Raw genomic sequence first — 23,312 nt, forward strand, 5'->3', positions numbered from 1 at the left:
GAAGGCACCCAGCCCCCCCCCACTGGCCTGTGTGAAGTAATGAAATGAAAGTGGGATGGAGTTTAAGTTCCTTCACTTGTGTTTCCCTTTTGATGCAAAAAATCAGGCCACCGTCCATCACTCCATATATTATGTGAATGGGGTAGGTCCCTAACATGGCTGCCTAATCACAGGTTGCCCCTATCAGGAAGGCAGTAGAATATGTGGAGACCATGAGGTTTGTGTGTGTGTGCGTGCGTGTGTGTGTGTGTGTAGGCTTCTAGCAGTTCACTAGATAGCAGTTACCTCGTGCCCCCCTTGTGCCTCTTCACTTTGAATTCTTTTGCAAATCCTTTCTATAATATTTGTTTCTGGCTTCTCCGTGCTGTTAAGAATTTACTATCCCTTGACATATGAAGTAAATTTCATATTTCAGAAAAAGGTGTTAAAACAACCTTTCACTCTAGTGAGTAATGATCAAAACTGATCTTTGACCTATGTAAGGCGGTGGGGAAACCCACCGCTAAACTGGGAGGTCTGTTTTCAGAGAAGTGTTTTGGCACTTCAGGACTAGAATAGGGTGCTTGAAAAGAAAAGAAAAGAAAAGAAAAGAAAAAGACTTTGTGTGAGTCTCTCAACATAACTTGTAGACACAGTAAAAGTAAGTGTGTGCCTTAAAACCTAATCCTATGATTGAGACTTGCCCACATTAGAGTTTAATGTGGATTTGAAGCTGGTTGCACCTCTCTCTCTCTGTGGTGTCATAGCACCCTCAATTTCCCTGGGTCCTGACTAACTTAGTTCCTTTAGCTTCTGTGCGTGTAGTCTGGGTAGGATTTAATTTGGATGCAATTCATAGCCAGCTTTTTAAGCAACATGTTTCACAAAGCGCTTCACAACATTTTATACCAACAAATGATGAAGTCTAGAGTTGCCTTTTCCTGTGTCTGTTTCATTGCTGCTTAGACACTGCATATCAAAAGGTAAGGTAAAGGTAAAGGACCCCTGGATGGTTAAGTCCAGTCAAAGGCAGTTTTGGGGTGTGGTGCTCATCTCACTGCATATTGTGGTGTGTATGGACACATCACATGAGTTGAGTTAGTTTATGGCTTTCAGCAGCCCCCAGAGGACAATATGACTGTGGCTCAGTAGCAGACCTGCCTGCAAAGTGACGTCTACAGCAGTCTTTGCAAATCTGGCCTCAGACAGGTGTCTTCCTGGCTCTGATGGAGATCCTTCAGCTCGTGCTTTCAAAGCACCACTCTGTACCATGAGCAAAGGGTCTGTCTTCCTTTTTTTCAGTGCCCTCTGGGAAACAGGTGGTGCTCACATTCCTGAAGCTGTGTGAGGTTTCCCTGTGCGATGAAGTTGACAGAATGAAACATTCTCATTTAATGAAGATGAATTTCAAGACCTGGCTAGCATCAAATATTCAGCATCACGGAACTTGTCTCTTGAAGGCTTATTCAGAAACTATGACGTCACCCCAACTCTTAAACATTTGCGATGGCAGATTTCCCTGTACAGCTGGCATAAAGCCCTTGCTGTGCCAGTGCAAGAAGCTCACAGCTTGTGGCACTGGACTGGCATCATGCTCAGACTGAGTGGCATGTGAAGTCATAGGAATGAACCATTGTATAGGATCTAGCATCCTTATTCCATGGTTGTGTTGTTTGGTTTTTGAACATTTAATGATGGTGCTTTTTATTATTATTGTAAGCTCTCTTGAGCATGTTATTGTTTTAATAAATAGAAAAGTGGGATGTCAGTTCCTTAAATAAAAAGAGTCTGCTGGATCAGGCCAATGGCCCAGCATCTCACAGTGGCCAACCATATGCCTGCAGGAAGCCCAAAAAATGACCCAAGTGCAATAGAGCTCTCCCCATTTCGGATATCCAGCCACTGGTGTTGGGAGGTATACTGCCTCCCTCGAACAGCAAAGGGAGGCAGTATACTTCCCTCACGGCTAGTAGCCACTAAGAGTCTTGTTCTCCACTAATTTGTACATTCCTTCTTTGACGTGATCCGACTTGGTGGCTGCATCTTGCAGCAGCTAATAAATGAGTTTCTCTGAATCTTTACTTGCATTTTGTTTAGAAAAATGCAGTTAACTGCAAAAATATGTCTCCAGCATGTTTACTCAGAAGCAAGCCGCCATTGGGTCGAAGCCAATGTTGGTTCTACTCAAGGAAGTCCCACTGAAATTAATGGACATGACTGATCTAGATTTATTAATTTCAGTAGGTCTACTATGAGTAAAACCTAATGGGAGACACCTATTGGCTCCAGCAGGGCTTACTTCTAAGTAATCATGCATAGTATTCCAGCCTTAGAATCTGCCTCCTTATGCACAGTGAAATGGGTTTATATCACTGTTCTGCTTAAATAACTTTTTAATCTAAATGAAAAGAGTGAGGGGAGGGAAATAACTGCCCACAAACTTGGCAGGATTTCCTTTTTCTCTCTATTTTTGGTCTCAGCCGTAAAACTTTAAAAGCTTCCTTTTAAGGCCAAAAATGAACATAATTTCTACTGGTGCCAGTACAATCAACTATATGGCTAATCTTATTTTACTTTGCCAGTGTGCACGCGTGTGTTTAAAAAACCCCAACATAAAACTCAAAATGGGAACTATGTTGTAAAAGCTCCTTCATGGTTCCACATATGGTGTGAACAGAGGGAATTAGTTTAGATGATCTGCAGCTAATGTCTGGGAAATGTTAGGCTTCAAGCTGTATGTGTTGAAAGTCTCTGTGGTTTAAATAAATGCTCACATAAATATTATGAAAACCTCTCCTCTTTTCAGAGAGAATCTGTGGCACGAAGTCTAATGAGATATAGTTTGTTTGCATTAATATCTCCTGGCACACCACTATATATGATATATATGTATGTCTGTGTACGTTAAAAACAACAACCCATAAGCTAGCTTTATGGGACAGGGAGGACTGTTTGCCCTTTAAAGCCTCAAAGAACTTTCTCTGGAGTAATCTTATTCAACTTGTTTCAATCTCAATGACCCTAATGAACATGTTAAGATTGCCACATTTTCTGTGGTGACGATCCTGTGGTTTTAAGAACAACTTGTGATAGGCCAAACCTTAGTAGGTGAAACTTTCTCCATTGCTGTATCTTCATGCTGAGATAACCAGAACCAACCACATTCTTTGCCCGCCATTTGTCTAGCAGTTAAAGGCACATGGGCCTCTGATGTTGCTGAACTACAACTCCAATCATGCTGGCTGAGGCGGATGGAAGGTATAGTCCAACAATGTGATGAGACGTGGGTTCACAATCCCTGCTGTATTTATCTATTTAATTAATATCCCACTTTCTCCTCTCAGGAGCTCGAAGTGGTGCACATTGTTTTCTTCTCCCCTCCCATCAATCCCCACAACAACCATGTGAGGTAGGTTGGGCAGAGAGGTAGTGACTGGCCCAAGACCACCCAATTGGGCTTCATCGCCAAGTGTGAGGCTCTGTATACGCTATAGTAGAAGCACGTTTTCTCCCTCAAAGAATTCAGGGAGTTTATTAAAGCGTTGTGGGAATTGTAGCCCTAGTGAGGGGTAAACTACACAGTCCTTTGAGGGAAAGAATGTGCTTTGCAGGTAAATTGTGTACGCAACCTGACTCTGACACCAAACTGAGCACTCTAGGTTGCAGGCTTTTCTGGCTGGTTTGCAATCCCAATTAAAATATTAAATGAACAGTAATTTTAAAACTGTGAAGATTTAAAATACTGCAAGCCATCAGAATAAAAATAAAAATCAGATCACAGTACATCCCTATTGAATCTGTATGGCACCATCCTATTGATACATTACAAGCATTAAGGAAATAACTTCCCTGTTTCTCCCAGCAACTTTCAGCATAATTCGCTTATAATTTGGAATCGTGAGCTGGATGGAGAACAAGCTTGTCTCATACTTCTCCAGCTATCATGTCTGAAAGGCGTAACAGAAAACTACAAAAGAAATCAATGGTGAAATAACACTACAGTTCTCCCTTCCTGACCCTAAATATAATGGGTAGAATTCAGCATCATGCTAATCATTTCATTGGGGCAAGTAATTTCTGCTTGCCACATGTAATAATATCTCCTCTCCTCCCCACACCCATGTGCTGTTCTGGGGTTTTCTCTGGCCCTCCAGAATGGATTTGGGGAAAGTGCAGGGAGTACATGGGGTGCAGTGGGGGAAGCCCCAGTGCACTAGCACAGGCATAGGCAAACTCAGCCCTCCAGGTGTTTTGGGACTACAACTCCCATCATCCCTAGCTTACAGGACCAGTGGTCAGGGATGATGGGAGTTGTAGTCCCAAAACATCTGGAGGGCCGAGTTTGCCTATGCCTGCACTAGCAGGAATACTTGAGCTGGCTTCTGCTAGCACAGTGGATTCATTGAATCCCTCCCATTGGGCAGCATTCAATTAAATAGTTGTGCTAGTACAAGGGGATTTCCCTCCCCCTCCTTTCCAAAACACCACCCCCAAATCTGCTCTCAAAATATGGGGGAACCCCCAGAATTTAGGAAGTGTGCAGGGTGGAGGAGAGTATTCTGTTGTGCAAGGAGAAATCCTTACAATGAAGGGACATTTGGCTTAATGCTACATTGAATACAACCCATTACATGGAAGTATGTAGTTATGCTGGATTGTATAATTCCATATTCATATTGTAGAATATTCTGTTTTCAAAATGGCCATGATCCATCTATGGAGATACAAATGTGGCAGCTACTCAAGCAGCAGGTGTCAACGTTGTTATTATTAGCAAAAATAATTTAATTGGTTACTCATCCTTCACCCTACAGTCCTAGGCCGGGTTACAACAATTCAAAATATAGCATTAAAGACCATTTAAAATGTAAAGAAGAGAATAATTAGTGCAAGGTCACCAATGAGCTTCACAGCTGAATTAGAGTTGCAAGTTATGCATTGCCAAAAATAAGATTCGCATCACCAAAAAGAAAAGAAAAAAGATTATGTCCATGTGCATAAAAATTACACATGGTATTTATATGTATAGGTGCAAATTTATAAACAATCTTGGTTTAAATAGTAAAGCAACATATCTTGATGTAGGGGACCAGATGCTGCTAACTACTGATGGGCAACTTCAACGCATATGCTCTCTCTTTTAATAGTTCCTTTTCTTTAAAGCAGGCTTGGACTGGACAGCCCTCAAGTAGAGGACACCTTCAAACAGATGAATGTTCACTGTAAAGTAGGACACATGGCCACCCAGGCAGAGTGGGGATTTGAACCCAGGTCTTTCAGATTATAGTCCAATATGCTGCCATTACACCATGTTGGAACAGACATGCCTTAGGAAATCTTTTAGGTATATAATCCAGTATGTATATGACTGCTTTTGGGACGAAAGGAAACATGTTGGATCAGATGAGATGTTGTTGCATAACAGTTTGGCCAGACATTTTTGGGAGCTCCTAGTTTAAACCACAATTAAAGATTGCTCCATGTTTTGGTCCTTAACCCCCCCCCTTTAAAGTTACCGGTATGTTTATTGACAGAGTGCTTTGTATGTTTTTGAGAACACAGAATGCTTTTGTTCATTTGGAAGCTATGTTTGAAAGCCTTCAGTTTGATATATCTGGATTAACATTTGCCAGGGTTAGGGTTGGTAAAAACCAAAAAGAAAGAAAGAAAGAAAGAAAGAAAGAAAGAAAGAAAGAAAGATGAATGAAGGGCATTTATGGTGGTGATCTTCCGTGGACACACACCGTTTATTTGCATATCCTGAAAGTGGGGGGAACCTTCTGCAAAGTGAACATTTGTATCAACACAATTCATGATGTTGTCTCACTTCAAAACCCGAGAAGGCCCATGTTTCTTTTATTGGAAGGAGACTTTGGGAAAGTAAATAGGTGGGCATGTGCAAACAAGCCTGAAAGAGAGAGAAAAGTGAAATGTAGAATCTCTGAAACCTTCTCAACTAGATGCCATCAGTTAAATCCTTTAAAAGCAAACAGGAACGAACTATCTGTATTTGTGTAAGTGAAGGCCTTTCAGGAAGTTTGCTCATGTGGAGGGTGTGCACACTCATGGAATGCTATGGACTGACAGCTAATATATGGGAAATATACTTTGAAGTTGACCTTACTGATCCTTATATTCAGTTTTCAATATTACTGCTGCTACGTTTTAGACTTGACAAGACCAAAGTTGATTTGACTATTAATCATTCAGCTAAGGCCAATATGAACAAGTCCCAGCTAACTTGGTTTTCCTGTGTGTCTCGTTAACTATTACAATGAAAATGTATTTATAGATCAGGCTGGAGGCCTAACTAGTTTTTAAACTGATGAGCATATGTAGTTCCTTGTAAATCTGATGGGAAGCCAGTTATTGCATGAAGACCATTTCTTCAGTATGCTAGATCGCATGGCTATCTTGCACTTCCGTTATTCAATACGTCTGTGTTCAAATTATGTTTTCCTTTAAAACACAAGAGCCTGCTGGATCAACCCAATGGTTCTGTTCTCATTGTGGACAACCAGATGCCTGTGGGAAGCCAGCAAGCAGGATATGCAAGAGCACTCCAGAAACTGGTATTCATAAGCACACTTCCTCCAGCAGTAAAGGTAAAAAGTAAAGGACCCCTGGATGGTTAAGGCCAGTCAAAGGTGACTATGATGTGCGGCGCTCATCTCGCTTTTCAGGCCAAGGGAGCCGGTGTTTGTCCACAGATAGCTTTCCGGGTAATGTGGCCAGCTTGACTAAACCACTTCTGGCGCAACAGGACACCGTGATGAGAGCCAGAGCGCAAGGAAATGCAGTTTACCTTCCCGCCACAGCGGTACCTATTTATATTTGCACTGGTATGCTTTTGAATTGCTAGGTTGGCAGGAGCTGGTATGCCATATGGTCTGACGGTCCTGCTGTGCTTAGTCAATGCTTGGCTAAAGTGTGGCATCTGAACTGGCATTTTTTTCAGTGGAAATAGAACAGCACAGACATCCATTTACTGGCTGACATGCAACCAAGCTTTGGCTATTTCAAAAGGTAGGTAGTTTTAATGTGAAGGAGCTCTTTTGGGTGGACAGTAGTTGGAACAACTTCACCTGCTGATCTCAGTGAGCAGACAAGGCTATGTGGAACAAGACACTGTAAAATGGTCCCAATTTGTTTTGGACCTGATAAGCTAATAGCAAAAACCTTAAACCTGGCTTGGTAACAAAATGGCAGCCAGTAAATGGCTGTTAATGCTGTTATATTTCTACTGGAAAAAATGCCATATTATTTGATTTTTCAAGACACCACCTGCTCTTATATGTTTAACTGAACTTTTGCCCTAGATGTTTCTCCCTCAATAGCTTGCTCTACAAGTTAAAGAAAGATAAAGCTTTTAAGTAAGTTAATTCACATTTTAGGCTGGTTCTTTTGTTTCTAATAGACTCATATAGATTTAAAATTTTTTCCTTAGCTTTCCCCCTTTCTTTCAGGGGTCTTTTGCGTTATATCATGTCATTCAAAATTTACTTAAATATTACCTTAGGCACAAGATATGAAGCTCTTCCAGGTGGCTTTAAAAGTTCTAGAGATTCAATTAATTCCATTGTGTATTTATAAACTTTGTTAGTGTTTTCATCTAAGGCAGGCTATATCATAGGGATTTAAAGGAGGAAACTATGTAAAGGGGAAATTAATCCTGTGCAATAATATTTTAAAACTAAGTAGTATAGTGCTCTATTACCAGCTAACTTATGTTCACCAATTCTATTGCCTAGTATAACATTTTCATTAATTTTTTTAAAAGGGCTTAACCTGCTCAGTACCTTCGACAGCTGCTCAGTGCCTTTATTAGTAATATAAAGATTCTACACTGGGTATTTTACTGTGCAATGGGTATGCTTGGTTCACTCAGCATCTGCATGCCACGGTGAACAAACATGCTTTCTTGTGTTTTCTCTGTTCATCGTGTTTTCTTTCAGAGCACTTTCAGGACTTTGTAAATTCATGGAATTACTACTTGATTTCCTTGAGTATTTATGACTTATCATGCTACCTTTCTGATTGATTGGGGTGAGGAGCTTCAGCTTCGAAAGCTGAATACAATCCCCCAGGCCAAGTTCCAGCCTTAGGACCTAACCTAGGCCATGACCCAACCCTAGGGGCATACTCCTCTTTCCTGTGAATACTTTTGCTTGACAGGTATGCGATAGTGCCTCTTGCTTGCACTGAACAGAGAGGCAGGTATGTGTAGAAACCTCTGGCTTTTGTGTGGCTGGTGGAATCCAGCCTTCTTTACAAAGTTAAGTGTCAAAGCCATTATCCTGCCCAACTTGCCTCTACCTGTCTCTTTCCTAGCCCCTGGCATGCAATGCTTGGAAGGTTTGCCCATGACGGAATGGTACCCAAACATGCAATAACCATTTCCTGCTCAATGATTGGTCATTCCTAGCAAGGAATCCTCTCCACTGCTGTAACCCTTCTCAAATAGCATTACTATTAAAGGTAAAGGGACCCCTGACCATTAGGTCCAGTCGTGGCCGACTCTGGGGTTGCGGCGCTCATCTCGCTTTATTGGCCAAGGGAGCCGGCGTACAGCTTCTGGGTCATGTGGCCAGCATGACTAAGCCACTCCTGGCAAACCAGAGCAGCGCACGGAAACGCCGTTTACCTTCCTGCTGGAGCAGTACCTATTTATCTACTTGCACTTTGACGTGTTTTCAAACTGCTAGGTTGGCAGGAGCAGGGACCGAGCAATGGGAGCTCACCCCGCTGCGGGGATTCGAACTGCTGACCTTCTGATTGGCAAGTCCTAGGCTCTGTGGTTTAACCCACAGCACCACTCGCGTCCCTAGCATTACTATTACACATTTATTATTCCCTCTTCCTCAATTGTGTGTGTGAAGGAGAGATCATAATTAGGAATGCAGGGATGGGGGACTGAGACCAAGACAGAGTGGTTTACTTAGAGCCAGCTAGTTAGGACCTCAAAAGAAATTATGAGTAGCTGGTGTGGCATAGTGGCTAAGTTAGGGGGAGTGGGTGGCGCTGTGGTCTAAACCACTGAGCCTCTTGGGCTTGCCAGTCAGAAGGTCGGCAGTTCGAAAACATATGACGGCGTGAGCTCCTGTTGCTCTGTCCCAGGTCCTGCCAACCTAGCAGTTCGAAAGCACACAAGTGCAAGTAGATAAATAGGTACTGCTGCAACAGGAAGGTAAACAGTGTTTCCATGCGCTCTGGCTTCCGTCACAGTGTTCCGTTGTGCCAGAAGCAGTTTAGTCTTGCTGGCCACATGACCCGGAAAGCTGTCTGTGGACAAATGCTGGTTCTCTAAGCCTGAAAAGTGAGGTGAGCACTGCACCCCATAGTTGCCTTTGATTGGACTTAACCATCCAGGGGTCCTTTACCTTTTTTACGTTTTTAGTGGCTAAGAGACTAAGCTGTTATTTTTGCAAATCCTCAGACATGAGAAGTGTAACTATTATGTTTGTTGCCATTTGTCTGCTTCCTTTAACAAAATCAGTTAAATATATTTACAAAAAAGTATATTTGCATGTTTTTATACTGCAGAGAACTGTAAATAAAACCTCTAAGACGTTTACAAAGAATATAAAATGTACATTAAAGTTGCCAATAAAAATCAATGTTAAAAGCAAAATGAACAACGTCAAAGGTTAGAAGTATACATTATAAGCTAAAATTATAGGTTAAAATACATGCCAACTTTACATGTCTGGGTAGGCTCGCCTAAACAGAAATGTTTTTAGAAGGTGCCAAATATGCCTGCCTAATATCAATGGGAAATGAGTCCCAGCATGTGGGAGCTTCCCTGCTAAAAGATCAGGTCCTGAAGTGCAGAATGAACATTATATGACACTTGTAAAAGTGCCGTTCCACAGATAAAAATGATTGAGTGGGCGCATATGTGGATAACCTGGCCCCAAAATGTTAAGGGCTTTATATACTAATAGCAACACCTTAAAGCCTGACCTGGTTGCTATGAACACTCTAGGTAGGAGAAAGGGTTAAACAACACTTTCCCACTTGCTGCTGCTGTGAATAAATGTATAGCCCTCTACAGAAGCATTTTAGTTCTTAAAACATTTCAGAGATCCACTGTGGAGTTTGTCTCTTAAATGAAGAGAAAAGGGGAACTAATGCTCCAGAATTTCAGTGACGCAGGTGCACCATGGGCAATCTCAATATCCAAACCTCAGCCATGCAGTGCATTGTTTTGTCCTTGACCAAATTTGGTCATGGGATCCTGGAGAACACAGACACGCCATGCACGAAGCAGCAGTACAGCAAATGTTTTGTGTATACCAAGCTTCATAGCAAACCCAGAAAAGTCATTTTGAAATTTGGTGGAGGTAGAAGACGGAAATGGTACAGGATGGACTAGGTTAAGCATTTTAAATCTGAAATGCCAAATCAAAGTGGCTTAAAGACATGCTAATGCATTCAGCTAAATGAGATGAACCACAGAAGTTTACTCATCTCAGAAGGAAACCCCCCCCCCCACTTCACATCCACATAAGGCAGGCTGTGTGGGAAGTGGTCTATCCTGGATATTCCAGCCTTTGAGACATTAAAAACAAACAAACACCAATGACTGGAAGTGGAAAGAAGAGGCAAAGCAAGCTCTAAGATGTTTAAATAAAACTAACCTCCCAATGGACTATTATCCGTAAGTGGATTTATTTAATTCATATCATTTACATTTGACACTTAAATGACCAGTGTCCCTAAAGCCCGGTGATCTTTGAAATCACCATGTCACATGTGAAATGCTGCAGATGTGGAGGCCAACCACAGCTGTTTTCCAAAAAGTGGCTAGGGAACAGTGATGAGCAGATGGACACAGGAACTATACAGATCTAAATGGATTCTACCACCAAGTTGTCTAGACACAGCCAGAGGCATATTCTGTACATGTGGGAGAAGGCATTTTTTTGTTTATGTATTGCATTTATATCCCACCTTTTCCTCCAAAGAGCTCAAGGCATCCCATCCTCCCCACAACAACCCTGTGAGGTAGGTTAGGCTGAAAGGCAGTGACTGGCCCAACTTTACCCAGTGAGCTTCATGGCATACATGCGCCTACACTTGCTGGATGAGCAGCAGTTGAACATGCAAATGAGTACCGGGAGCACAGTTCCTGACCCAATCCAGGGCTGCACACCTAATAACTCTATGCCAGCAACAGTGCCTGACCAGTGTTAGAAACTGAGATATGAAAGCTAGGAGCTAAATGGCACCTTAAACCTAGGTTATGGGCACCACAACGGAATGTCTAGGCACACTTTTTTTATAAGAATACAAAGCTGAAAATGAATGAACTGCAGCTAAAATCTTATGTTCGTTTTTCACATTGTCTAGTCCTCATCGAAAGACTGCAAAAAAAAAAAAAAAAAAAGCCATGCTTCCCCTGCCCGCTCCCTTAATAGTCTTATGTAAAGGTAAAGGTACCCCTGACCATTAGGTCCAGTCGCGGACGACTCTGGGGTTGTGCGCTCATCTCACTCTATAGGCCGAGGGAGCCGGCGTTTTCCGGGTCATGTGGCCAGCATGACAAAGCCACTTCTGGCGAACCAGAGCAGCACACTGAAACGCCGTTTACCTTCCCGCCGTAGTGGTACCTATTTATCTACTTGCACTTTGACATGCTTTTGAACTGCTAGGTGGGCAGCAGCTGGGACCGAGCATCGGGAGCTTACCCCGTCGTGGGGATTCGAACCGCCGACCTTCCGATCGGCAAGCCCTAGGCTCTGTGGTTTAGACCACAGCGCCACCCGTGCCCCACATAGTCTTATAAGGGTCCCTCAAAACACTGCCTTTCCTTAAGGCCAGCTGAGAGGCAGAACCTATCAACTTGCCTGACACTGCAGTGATTTCTTGGAAGTCCAGCAGGCAGGAATTTCTCCTTCCAAGCCCTCAACGCCAGCAATGGCAGGTTTTAATCTGAAATCTTAGGCTCAGTATGCGGCCAGAGCTCAGAAATTGCTCATGCTAATGAAATTGCCAGTTGCAAAATGTGCCTAGAACAATGGGAGTTTTGAACACTGTGCCTGACAACAATTTAGGAGGGAGATGAGGCCTGGATCTCGTCTCCCACTGGTTCCTGCCCTAAAGTGGCCTATGCATTCTGCTATGTCCTCACTACTGGATCCCACACACGGAGCATCCAAGCTGTTTAAAGGAGTATCAGTTTTCTTTCGGCAAATGTGGGAAGCGTCACTTCCCCCATATCAACAGCTCTTTCAAACACAGAAGGTACCAGTCTAAGACTGTCAGATATATCTTTCTTTTTGCTTATGCTGACCTGGAGAAGTTCTGTTACCCATACCTATTGCTGCTCAGTGAATCGGCATGCACTCTGCACCTGCTCAGGGACAGCTTCCTCAAATATTATTTCACTTTAATATAATTACAATTATAATTGTTGCATTTATAGCCCGCCTTTTTCTCCAGTCCTCACAAGCCTGTGAGGTAGGTTAGCCTGAGAGGCAGTGGCAGTCCTAAAGCGGCCCAAGGAGCTTCATCGCTGTGTGGCCTAATTATAGGCAATAATTATAATTGTAATTATATTAAAGTTGTGAACCCTCACCTCCCAGGTCTCAGTCCAACCACTGCACCACACTGGCCCTCAGTTCGTGAGTTTAAAGCTGATTTATTAACATACTTCTATACCCTATTCATAAAAAAACCTCCTAGAACGGCCTACGACAATTATACACAAACCCGTACAATAAAAGTCAACATCAGAGAACAGGTGCTAGAGCGAGAAGCGCCCCGCTCCCTCCGCCCCGTCTAGCGGCGCCGGCTGTGGCCGGAGAGAGGCGGAGCGAGGGCAGCTGGTCCGCTGCCAGCCCCGCGCATTCCCGTGACCCTGCCCGGAGAGGCTGGGCGGGCCGGAGCATCCCTTGCCCCCCTCCCCGCCCAAGTACGCCGAGCCAGCGGCAGGACCGGGGAGGGAGGCGCGCGGAACCCCCCTCGCGCCCTTGCCGCCTTTTCCTGGGAGCGCGTGGCGGCGGCGGCGGCGAGCCTTTTTACCTTAGCTCCGGGAGAGCGAGCGCCGCGGGCGCCTGGCGAGGGGCTGGGAGGGGCCGAGGCGTGGCAAGGCAGCCGCGCGCCCGGCCCCGCTCTCTCCGCGCGCCCCGCCGGGTGGAGCTGCCTTCCCTCGCCTCAGTCGGGGAAAGCTCTTCGCCTGCGAGATGGGCGCCGGCATCCTGGCCCTGGCCGCCCTCTTGACGCTTTGGCGCCGCGCCGAGGCGGGCTGCGCGGAAGAGGCGCGCTGCTGCCCGGGCCGGGACCCGAGCTGTGCCAGCAGCGGCTGGCGCGTCGACCGAGCCTACGGGACGTGCTTCTGCGACGAGGCGTGCAAGCTGACGGGCGACTGCTGCTATGACTACGCCCAGGCGTGCCCAGGTACTTGCCGCGGAGGGAGAGACTGGAGGGGGGTGGGTTTCTTTCTTTGCCACCTGAGAACAGGTGTCCGAAGGGTTAACCGTGAGCGGCTTTTGCCGGCGGAGGTGGGGGTGGAGTCTACTCTGCACATGCTCAGAGAGCCGCCGCTGGCTTTATGCGGACCCTCTTGAAAACTAGGGCTAAGCCTTGCCGTTGGCTGGAGAAATTCTATAAAAACGATTATCTTTTATATATGGTTTTAGCTGTTAGTATTTTATCTGTGTTGTTTTAATTTGCGTAAGTCGTCTTGTGTCGCAGGGTGGGGGGGAAGCGGGATATAAATATAAATAAAAATAATGTTAATAATTGTTTCAGCTTAAACCCCGAATAATGAGACGCTGAACAGCCACCTGCTCAGTTGCCAAAACTCCACCCAGGACTTGACTTCCCTTTCCAGCCCTGGCATTGGCCACTTTTTGCTCTTGATCCCAAGGAAATGCAGGCTTCATAAGCAAAGGCTTTAAACAAGGAGAGGAAAGCACGAATTTCCTTGTTTTTTATTTTACATGGGAAATCCAATTGAGGAACCAAAAAATGCAAGGAAGTGACTCAGGGAGACTTCATTGGGTATTTGTTTGTGAAGTAGATTCCTGCTTGAGATGGAGATATTAAATTCCTTTGCAAATCTAATGTATTGAGAGCATGAGTGGTGCAACAAACAATGTTGGAATAGAGTTATACAAAATATCATGTATGGAGGCTTCTTTTTCTTTAAATGTGTCATTGCCATGGAGTAAAGTAGAAGTGTTTGATTTGATATACTGTACAATGCTTTGTTGGGGTAAAGGTAAAAAAGGTAAATGTAAAGTACCCCTGACAGTGAAGTCCAGTCACAGACGACAAGGTAGGAGGCCTTAATGAAATAAAATAGTCATAGCTACGAATCATGGTTTAAAATGGTTTTTTTGAAATCTTTCTAAACCATTAACTAGGAGCACCAACACTATACACAAAAGGTAAGGACTGAGGGAGGGAGCAAGTCACCCTGTAATTCAAGCAATGCTGGTATAGATTTATCAATGAATGCAAGAATCCTGCCAGACATATACAAACCTTTCAGTATAGCAGCTGGAGTCAGGATCTGAAAGCCAAAGGACCAAGCCCTCCTAGTGAGAAGACCCCCCCCCCCTTGGAAATTGTGGTGTTTTTTTTTTTTTAAAAGGTTGCATAAGGATTTATTCCTCTTTTTAATTCCTTTTACACAGCTGACTCAGAAGGAGCAGGTGCAGGGAGACGTCTGTCAAATGTGAACCTTAAAGGCCTGCAACCCAAAAGACAATTAAAAATAACTTTTTTTTTATTTCAGACAATATTCACGACTTCCCTCTTGCAGTGTGCAAGTGTTGCTTATTTGCCTGATAGCTTTTGGAGCGGTCTGCTCCGCAGGCATCTTGGACTGGTGTGCTAGGTTTGTTTCTGCTCTGTTTGGTGCATTGTAGAATGGATTATACGGATTAATCTGTGAAGCAGGGAGAGAGGTTGCAGTGGAAAGGATCCGGCCTCAGAGTGGGGAGTTGAATTGGATGATCACCTGGCCTCTTTAAGTCCATTTGCTCAGACTTGTACCTCAGGCTGATCGTGGTACTAGTTTATAAGGCAAACTGGCGTTTCTGAACCTTTTGCCTCATGATGCTAACAATTGTTTTAATACTCAATTGGAAGCTGCCCAGAGTGGCTGGGGAAACTCCGCCAGATGGGTGGGGTATAAATTATAAATTATTATTATTATTAGGTAGGTGCAGAGGGAAATTAGTGGGAGAGGATGCTTAGCTTCATCAATTCTACCTTGCATAGTGCTCCTCTAGCCCCTTTTAAATGCTTCCCTGCCATCCAATTCTCAGGATGGAAATAAGCTTTGATGGTGGAGAAAGCCCTGGCTAGGAAGCAGTTGTGGAGGAACAGCAGACAGAGGAAGTTTTAAATATCCCGTCCAGCCCACCACCCCTCTTCTACAAATGCCTCCATATGCCATAATTACCTGCTGCCGAACATTTTAGGGTATCTTGTGTTTATTTCATCATCAAAGCAGTGGTTGGCAAGTGGTGGTCCAATCTACTATCTGACCTACTGAGCACTGGTTGTTGCTTCTCTTTTCCCCCCTCCTCTCTTGCCTAGTCATTGCTTGAACTGCATGAAAGTCAGGGGCAGGTGGGTGAGTGGGGTGCGTACAACAAAGCCACGGACGTAGGTGGAGCAGCATGGAAGCAAGGCTGGGGGAGTGTACTGTCAGAAACTCTGGATTGGCTCTGCTGGTCAGCCTGTGCAGTCCCACTGCCCTACCTCACTCTGTACGTGTGCAGAGGAGGGCAACCAAGATGACCAAGGGCCTGAAAACCAAGCTTCATGACAGGCATGTTGAAAGTCCAGCTCGGGGTCCTAATCCATAATCTGGACACCAGTTTAAAAAAGGACAACAACTTTTGTCGGCCCTCTTTGTTCACTGCATCAAATCAAAAAAGTTTGGACACCCCTGCTTTATGAGGAATGGTTGAAGGAGCCGAGTATGTTTAGCCTAGAAAAGAGATTGAGAGAAAATATCTAAAGGGCTGTAACATGGAAGATGGAACAAGCTTGTTTTCTCCTACTCTGGAGACAGGAACCAATGGCTTCAAGTTAGGAGATTCCAACTTAACATCAGGAAAGCTTTCTGATAGTAAGAGCTGTTTGACAGTGGAACGGACTCCTGAGGAACACTGTGGACTCTCCAGTACATTCTCTGTGATTCTGATTTTCATTCGAATCCTCTGGTACATCCATGTAAGAAAGGAATGCAATGGCCAGTGTCATTTTTTCCCTTACAATCAAGTGTTATATAAATTTTATTAAATAAACAAAAAAATTATTCCAGTTACAGATAGGTAGCCGTGTTGGTCTGCCATAGTCAAAACAAAACAAATTCCTTCCAGTAGCACCTTAAAGACCTTAAAGATAATTACAACTTATCACCAAACTTAAAACCATGGAGAAAACTGGTCTGAACAAAGACCTTGGATTCTTATCTCATTATACATGACAAAGCCATTTTTCACCTTTTCACCCCTTGCTTTTTCCTGTAAGACCTATTGCAGTCGTTAAGAGTCGTCAACAGGCTCATCACAGCTATCTGCCAATCACCCATTCCCACCACCCTTCTGAGTAATACCCCTCCCCACCTTCTCACTATATAGAAGGGTCTGGAAACTTCTGTTTCAGTGTATCTGAAGAAGTGTGCATGCACACGAAAGCTCATACCAAGAACTGACTTAGTTGGTCTTTAAGGTGCTACTGGAAGGAATTTGTTTTGTTTTAAAAAAATTATTGTCTTTGAAATGAGCAAAAATAGTGAAATCTCACTTGAGCATCACTTTTAGTTCTTCCATCTTGATTCTTGGGAGGGTAAAGATTGCCAGTACAAAGCAGTTTCTTAGTGACTTCCATTCCCATCAAGCTGGGAGGCCAAAGGAATGAAAAGATCCATTTGGGTGGTCCGAAAGGCTACTGGTATGCTATACTCAAGCATTTGACCTTCTAAACTGAAATTTAGATAGGAAAATGTGGTATCAGTCATTATTAAAGTGTTTTAAAATAAAATATTTCCTGAGGATTGTTAGTTATTTTTTTTTTGGGGGGGGGGAAGGATGTTATTTTTGGAATGAGAGAAGAAGGGGTAGTCTTCCAAGTAGGAGGTGGGGCCTTGAGGGACATGCAAGCTGGGTTCAAAGAAAATAAAAGATGGCTTGGAAAGCAACTTCCATTTGTTTACCCCGGATTTCAAACATAGCAAAGTGTGTAACACATTTTTCACACATTGGTACCATATTCCTATGAGGTACTGTAATTTTGTAGCTGCCAAATTGAACTAATCCAGGCTTCCTCAACCTCGGCCCTCCAGATGTTTTTGGCCTACAACTCCCATGATCCCTAGCTAGCAGGACTAGTGTTTAGGGATGATGGGAATTGTAGTCTCAAAACATCTGGAGGGCTGAGGTTGAGGAAGCCTGAACTAATTCCTTAGCAGCATATATTTAAATACATATCCTGCCCTTCCTCCCAACAGAGGCCAGGGTAGCAAATAAGTGAAATAAGAGTGCCAAGACCCAAGCTAGACTGGGAATCTAGTTCATGAAGCATGCTTCTCTCTTTGGAAGGTGAAAAAAGGAAGAGAAAAGTGTTAAAACTTTCATCGGATTACATTCAGGAGGGAAAGTTCATGTGAGGGGATTGAAAATAAATAGCATCGAAAGGCTCCCTTCACTTGGCTGTTGAATGTGTGGCTGGCAGGCAACATGGCTGGTGCTCCCATCAAGGACAGGGTTATACAGTGCATGCCCCTTGTGCATTCTTCCATTGTGTGGGGGATTCAGCTGAGAACCCTGTGTGGTGGCTTCCAAAAACAATACTACTCCCCTAGCTGCTGTATCAAATTCTGACAATAGAAAAGATGAAGAGGTAATAAGTAACAAATGGGAACAATTCATGAAAGTGAGGTTATTTTTAGTGCTGTTGATTGGTCATAAGCAGGGTTTTCCATAGGGATCAGTGGGACTTTAAAGTGCATTTGGCTGAATCATACTTGAAGGGAGAGAAAGAATAGAAGCAAGGGGTGAATGTGAGGAAATGCATTTATCGAATTATACTTTATTACAAAGACCTAGGGTTATGCAAGGCACAGAAGTTTTGAAAATGGCACCTAGTGTTGACTTCAGTGTTTAGTCACTATGTGGCCTCCCTGTGTTTTTCTGCCAGAGGCAGCCTGTGATAGAGAATGTGGGCATAACAAGCCCCGCCCCCCATCCCAAGTCCACTCACTAAGTATTACAGGGAAAATGTTAATAATTTGATGTATGGCTTCATAACTTCCTCAGGTATTATTACTGATGATAATCTTAAATATCTTTGTAGCTCTTCCATGCATCGTTGGGGAGTGGAGTCAATGGAGTGGCTGTGCAGCACAGTGTAAGCCTAACTTCCGTATGCGTACACGGATCATACAGCAGGAACCCAAAAATGGTGGGGAGCCCTGTCCTCCATTAGAAGAGAGAGCTGGATGCCTGGAATATACTACCTACGAGGGGCAGGATTGTGGAGATGAGCATGGTACACGTAACATACTATTTTGCTCCGAATCTTCCATTATGCTACTCACATCCATAAACATTTAATTGCTTTTTAATAATTCATTTATTATGACTGGCTGCAGTAAAAACACTGGGTACTATTTATTCAAAAAAATGCATAATATTTTTCCATAGGGTTAACTATCAATTGATAAGTAGCATATTGCATGAAGCAAATAAAAGAATCTGCCTGTCTTTCCATTGCAATTTCATTAAAATGGCTTCCTTCAATATATTGTGCTTACTTTTTGCAAACTGAGAGCACTCATATTTTCTCCTGCTTGCCAGATCTTCCACCTCCTCCTCCTTCCTAACATTAGCCATGGTTTCAACTACTGTAATATGTGCTTGAAGCCAAAACCATGTTCTTATAATCAGAGTTTTCAAAGGCACTACAGTTAGAGTCTCTGTGAAGTCTGTGTAAACCATAGTTTGTGTCAGTGCATGTATAATACACAACTACAGTCAGAGGTGGGAAAAGGGTGGAATTGCTTCAGAGCCTGGAACAGGAATAGAACATGTTCAGTAGGCTGACTCCCATTTTGCAAACTATGATTTATAGGGAGCAAGTGTCATATCTGTTGGTTTTGCAGCAGGCCCAAGACTTTACAGGACGCATGTGAATGGTCTGGTTCTGTACCTGCCACATTTTGTGGTATGTAAATAGCTTTGCATTCTGGTTCCTCACTGCACCTGGAGATGTTTGTTACATAGCAGCAGCACAAGTGATAATTCTGCAGAAATGCAATTCTTATGTTCAAGTCCCAGTGAACTGAATTCTTTTTTATGTAAGTGCTTGTGTAGCTTTTTTCTTTTATTAAATTTATTGTATTTCTCCTGGAAAGCAGTCAAGTTTGTTTATTTTGAGACAAGTCTTTAACTGTTAACATACTTCAAACATATTTAACTTGGGGTAGAAGGGATTGCAAATAAAGAGCAGCCAGCAGGGTAAAAAGGTAATTTACATGAAAATATTCATTGGAATGTGGGGAAAACCTATAATCTACTCAACTGCGAATGTTTGCACATTCAACCTCTTGTTGAGAACCGTATTTCAAAATGACAGGGATATTTGCAGGACTTTGGATGTATTAAGCCTTCACAATTTATAGGCCTATAACCAATAAAACAGTAGTCTCTCATGAAAATACCCTATCCTACTAGAATGGCCTTGTCTGCCAGTTTAATTATTTGATGACTATCTTATGATAGAGAACTCTGTGTTTTCTGCATCACTTCAGCTAAACAATAATGTCAGTGTCTTTCATCCTTCTTGAAGAAGCTTGTTTTTGTATTGATAAACCTTTCTCTTCCTAGTTCCTGCTTTTATAACTAGTTCTGAATACAGCAAAGAGAGAAAAAAGAGAGCTGCAAATCCAAGGTGGTCTTCAGAAACAGAGAATTCTAGGTAATTAAGGCTGCAATTCCATACTTGCAAGCCCCGTTGAACTCTACAGTACTTACTCTGAGTATAGAGACACACAGGCTTGAGCTGCGCCTAGGTCATTCAGTTCACAGGAAAGAAAATATTGAACATTCATGTAGAATAATTCAACCAGGCCTGTTCCAGAGTTAATCTGAAAGGGATTGGTGGAAGCTGTCGTCCCCATCTCTTCTCTACACAAGCTCCTAAAAATGCTCTGCCAATCACCCTCTGCACAAGGGTACCTTGAGGAATAGGATAAGCTATAATGTAAGGGTTCTGAAGGGGGCACTGCAAAAATTAGTTGGGGCACCTTCCATATTCAAAACTCCACTGGCAGAAGGCCTCTCTGCAAAGTTTTCAGGAATGCCTCTTTCTTCTCACTCCCCTGTGCCGCAGCCTACGTCATATTGTAGGGTCTGCTGTGAGGCGATTATTTGAGTGTAAGCACAGCTCAATAGTATTCTGTTCCTATAATTTGTCTATGAGGAATGCAGACCACTCATGTTGCCTAGCTGCTAGGGAGCCCAGTGATTGTGAAGATCCTTCTGTGATGTCTTCCCCCGCAACATGTATTTCATGGATAACTCACTCCCTGCTACAACTTCACCTATAAATGGAGCTTTATTTCAACTAACCTGCCTTATTTAAGAATTTTTTTTTAATCTGTTCTGTAACCCACTCCTAGTGGTAGCAATATTAAGTTAATTACTCAGATATTTTCCCAATTCTGTCTGCATTGTCTCAAAATACAGGTTCATTCTCAAGAGCCTGTAATTTAAAACACCCAACATCAGCATAGCTAAACCTAGTGGAACCACTGTATTAAAAAAAGTAAAAAAATATTGTCTGCCCAGGTCAGTTTGCTGGCTGTGAACATAACATGGCTGTAGCTGATAGACATTAATGTTTATGTTCATCTATCAGTTCATACAGACGCAGTGGACAACATATTTTGGCTTACCTTTTACTGCAGTTGCAGGTAATAGTTATGCTATAGTCTATTAAATGTATAATGCAACACATTAACCAAAGTTTCTTCTCTTAAGGAGCTATTGTGTGGAATTTAAAACAGAAACATTGTCTCCTCGTTGCTCTATGGAGAATCGCCCATATGCTCGATGGATGCAGTACATCAGAGAAGGATTTACGGTGTGTGTAACCTGCCAGGCTCCAGCAATGCACACTAGCAGCCATCGCTGTTTTGGAGATGGTGGTGATGCAGATGGGTAAGCAATTGAATCTCATTTCTGAAGTCCTACCATCAGCACAACAAAGATTTTAACTTATACGTTATATTGAACAGTTTTTAAAGAGAAGATTGCTGACACAGAGAACATTTTAAAGTTAACTTGTACTGCTTCAAATCACTACTGTATGGGCACTCCTCTGTACAGTATTAAGGCACACAAGTGCAAGACCAAGAACATTTCTCTATTTTGTTGATGTGAATGAAGAATAGGAACTTTCTGACTTGAAGTTGGACTGGGTCGTTTTGACCCCCACCCTCATTCAAAAGTGAGATCTTTTAATGTAAAGGTGTCTCAATTTAGGCTAAAGCAGCAATTGCTTGATATCCAGGCTTCAAACACCATTTCCTGCATTTAAATTACTGTTTAAAAATACCAAGTTTGAGTTCCAACAGACAACATAATAGTTTTGAGACTTCATTCGATAGTTGGCTCACAAGGAGACCCTCTCCAGAGCCTGAAGAGGATGTCCTCTTTAATAATGTCTTTTTTCCAATTGCCCCCTTTCCTTCTTCCCCTCTTAAATGTCAAAACTAATAGATGACACCCCCCCTTTTCTCCAAGTGGTTGTTCAGCTGTCTTAAAAATCTTCTCTTTTACTTCACATCCCTTTCTAACAAAAGTGGGGTTAAATTAGTCATGCAGAGTAGCTAAAGGCACAATTCTTTTTCCATACAAAAAAACAGGGATGCAAATTGTACTCCAATGAGTTGCAACACAGGTGGGGCCTAGACCCTGCAGCCTCAGTAAGCAGAGTCCTTAAATCAATTATTTTCTTTAGAAAATATAGGCTAATTCACACAGAACTCAGCTTACACCTACCATAGCAGAATCAACGCATAACTTTCTTCATTGATGGACAGTTATTATGAATAGCTCCTATCAGTCCAACAAGTAAACTGATACAGTAAAGTCAAAGTTGCTATTAAACACAGATGGCTTACCTGTAGCCCTCCAGGTGTTGCTTGACTGTGACTCCCATAATACATAACCATTGACCATGCTGGCTTGGGCTGATGGGTGTTGGGAGTTCAACATCTGCAGAACCCCTGCTATAAAATCAGTGTACTTAAGAAGGTTACTGTAATATGATGACACAGTAAATGCAAGTTGCTTTTATATAGTCACTGTGAAAATGTTGCATTGCTATGGACTCAAAGGGCCAGGTTATTTAAAATACTTTCTTACGTATATACTTACCTGATCCCCAAGATCACTGGAGACTCTGTTACAACTTCTTTGGCCAAATAAAGCGAGGTGGCTGGTTGCTAGGGAAAGTATTTTATCTGTGGTGAAACTATATTGACAGAAGGTGAAGATTAAAAAAATGTTTCTAATCTGGGCTTTTCAATTTTTGTTTTGTGTTTTATTGCATATCTACCATAAAAAGAAGTATTAAAGTTTGATGTGTTGATTTATAGCTTATGTTTATTTTTTGTGAACCAACCCGAGAGCATATGCTATTAGCTGCCATACAAAAAAGTAATAAAATTCATTTTGCAGATGCTACGAATTAGAATTATTGAACAGTGAAGTAGCTCTTTACAGGATGCTCAGTAAGTTTAAACAGGAAGTTAAAATGCCATGTATTTATATCCACTCCCCATGGGATGATGTTTATGCATATGTTCTCTTTTTAGGAATAAAGTTCTTCACTGGCAAGCGGTTGGCAATCCATCCTGCCATGGAACATGGAAAAAAGTTCAGCAGCTGGAAGAATGTTCATGCCCTCTTGTACATAGTTTTATTTTTACGTAGCAGTTTGAACACATAACCTTTAATATTTTACTGAACTGAGGAAACTCTTCTACTGTTGGACTTCTGTAACCCTATTAGACATTGCTTTTTAACAAGTGACAAGTCAACATTTTGAAATCACAGTCTTTTGCTGCACTGAATAAAAACTAAGCTAATTATTGTAAGTTTTGATAGGCATCTTGTGTCTGCAGATGGTATTTTAGTGAGATTTTTACTTGGCATAATCCACTATTGATGATCATTGTGGAAGCCCCACTGAAAATGAGGCAATCTAGAATCACTTGCCCCTATCCAATTTAAAAGCAGGGTAGTGATTCCCAATTTGTTTTATCCAGTGCAAAAGACAACAATCACCATTCAAAAGGA

General features: G+C 42.6%; 1 protein-coding gene across 1 annotated transcript; it reads left to right on the plus strand.

The window, feature by feature from the left end:
* Positions 1–13,042: 13,042 nt before the first annotated feature.
* On the plus strand, positions 13,043–23,113 carry SBSPON (somatomedin B and thrombospondin type 1 domain containing). Its single transcript, XM_081874746.1, has 5 exons — positions 13,043–13,380; positions 18,301–18,495; positions 19,833–19,923; positions 20,988–21,167; positions 22,829–23,113. Exons 1-5 carry the CDS (start codon positions 13,167–13,169, stop codon positions 22,944–22,946), a joined length of 798 nt encoding a protein of 265 aa, XP_081730872.1. The 5' UTR covers positions 13,043–13,166; the 3' UTR covers positions 22,947–23,113.
* The last annotated feature ends 199 nt before the right edge of the window (positions 23,114–23,312 follow it).

Source organism: Podarcis erhardii (genome assembly GCF_964252035.2).
Source record: "Podarcis erhardii genome assembly, chromosome: 8".
In the NCBI taxonomy this organism is placed as follows: domain Eukaryota; kingdom Metazoa; phylum Chordata; class Lepidosauria; order Squamata; family Lacertidae; genus Podarcis; species Podarcis erhardii.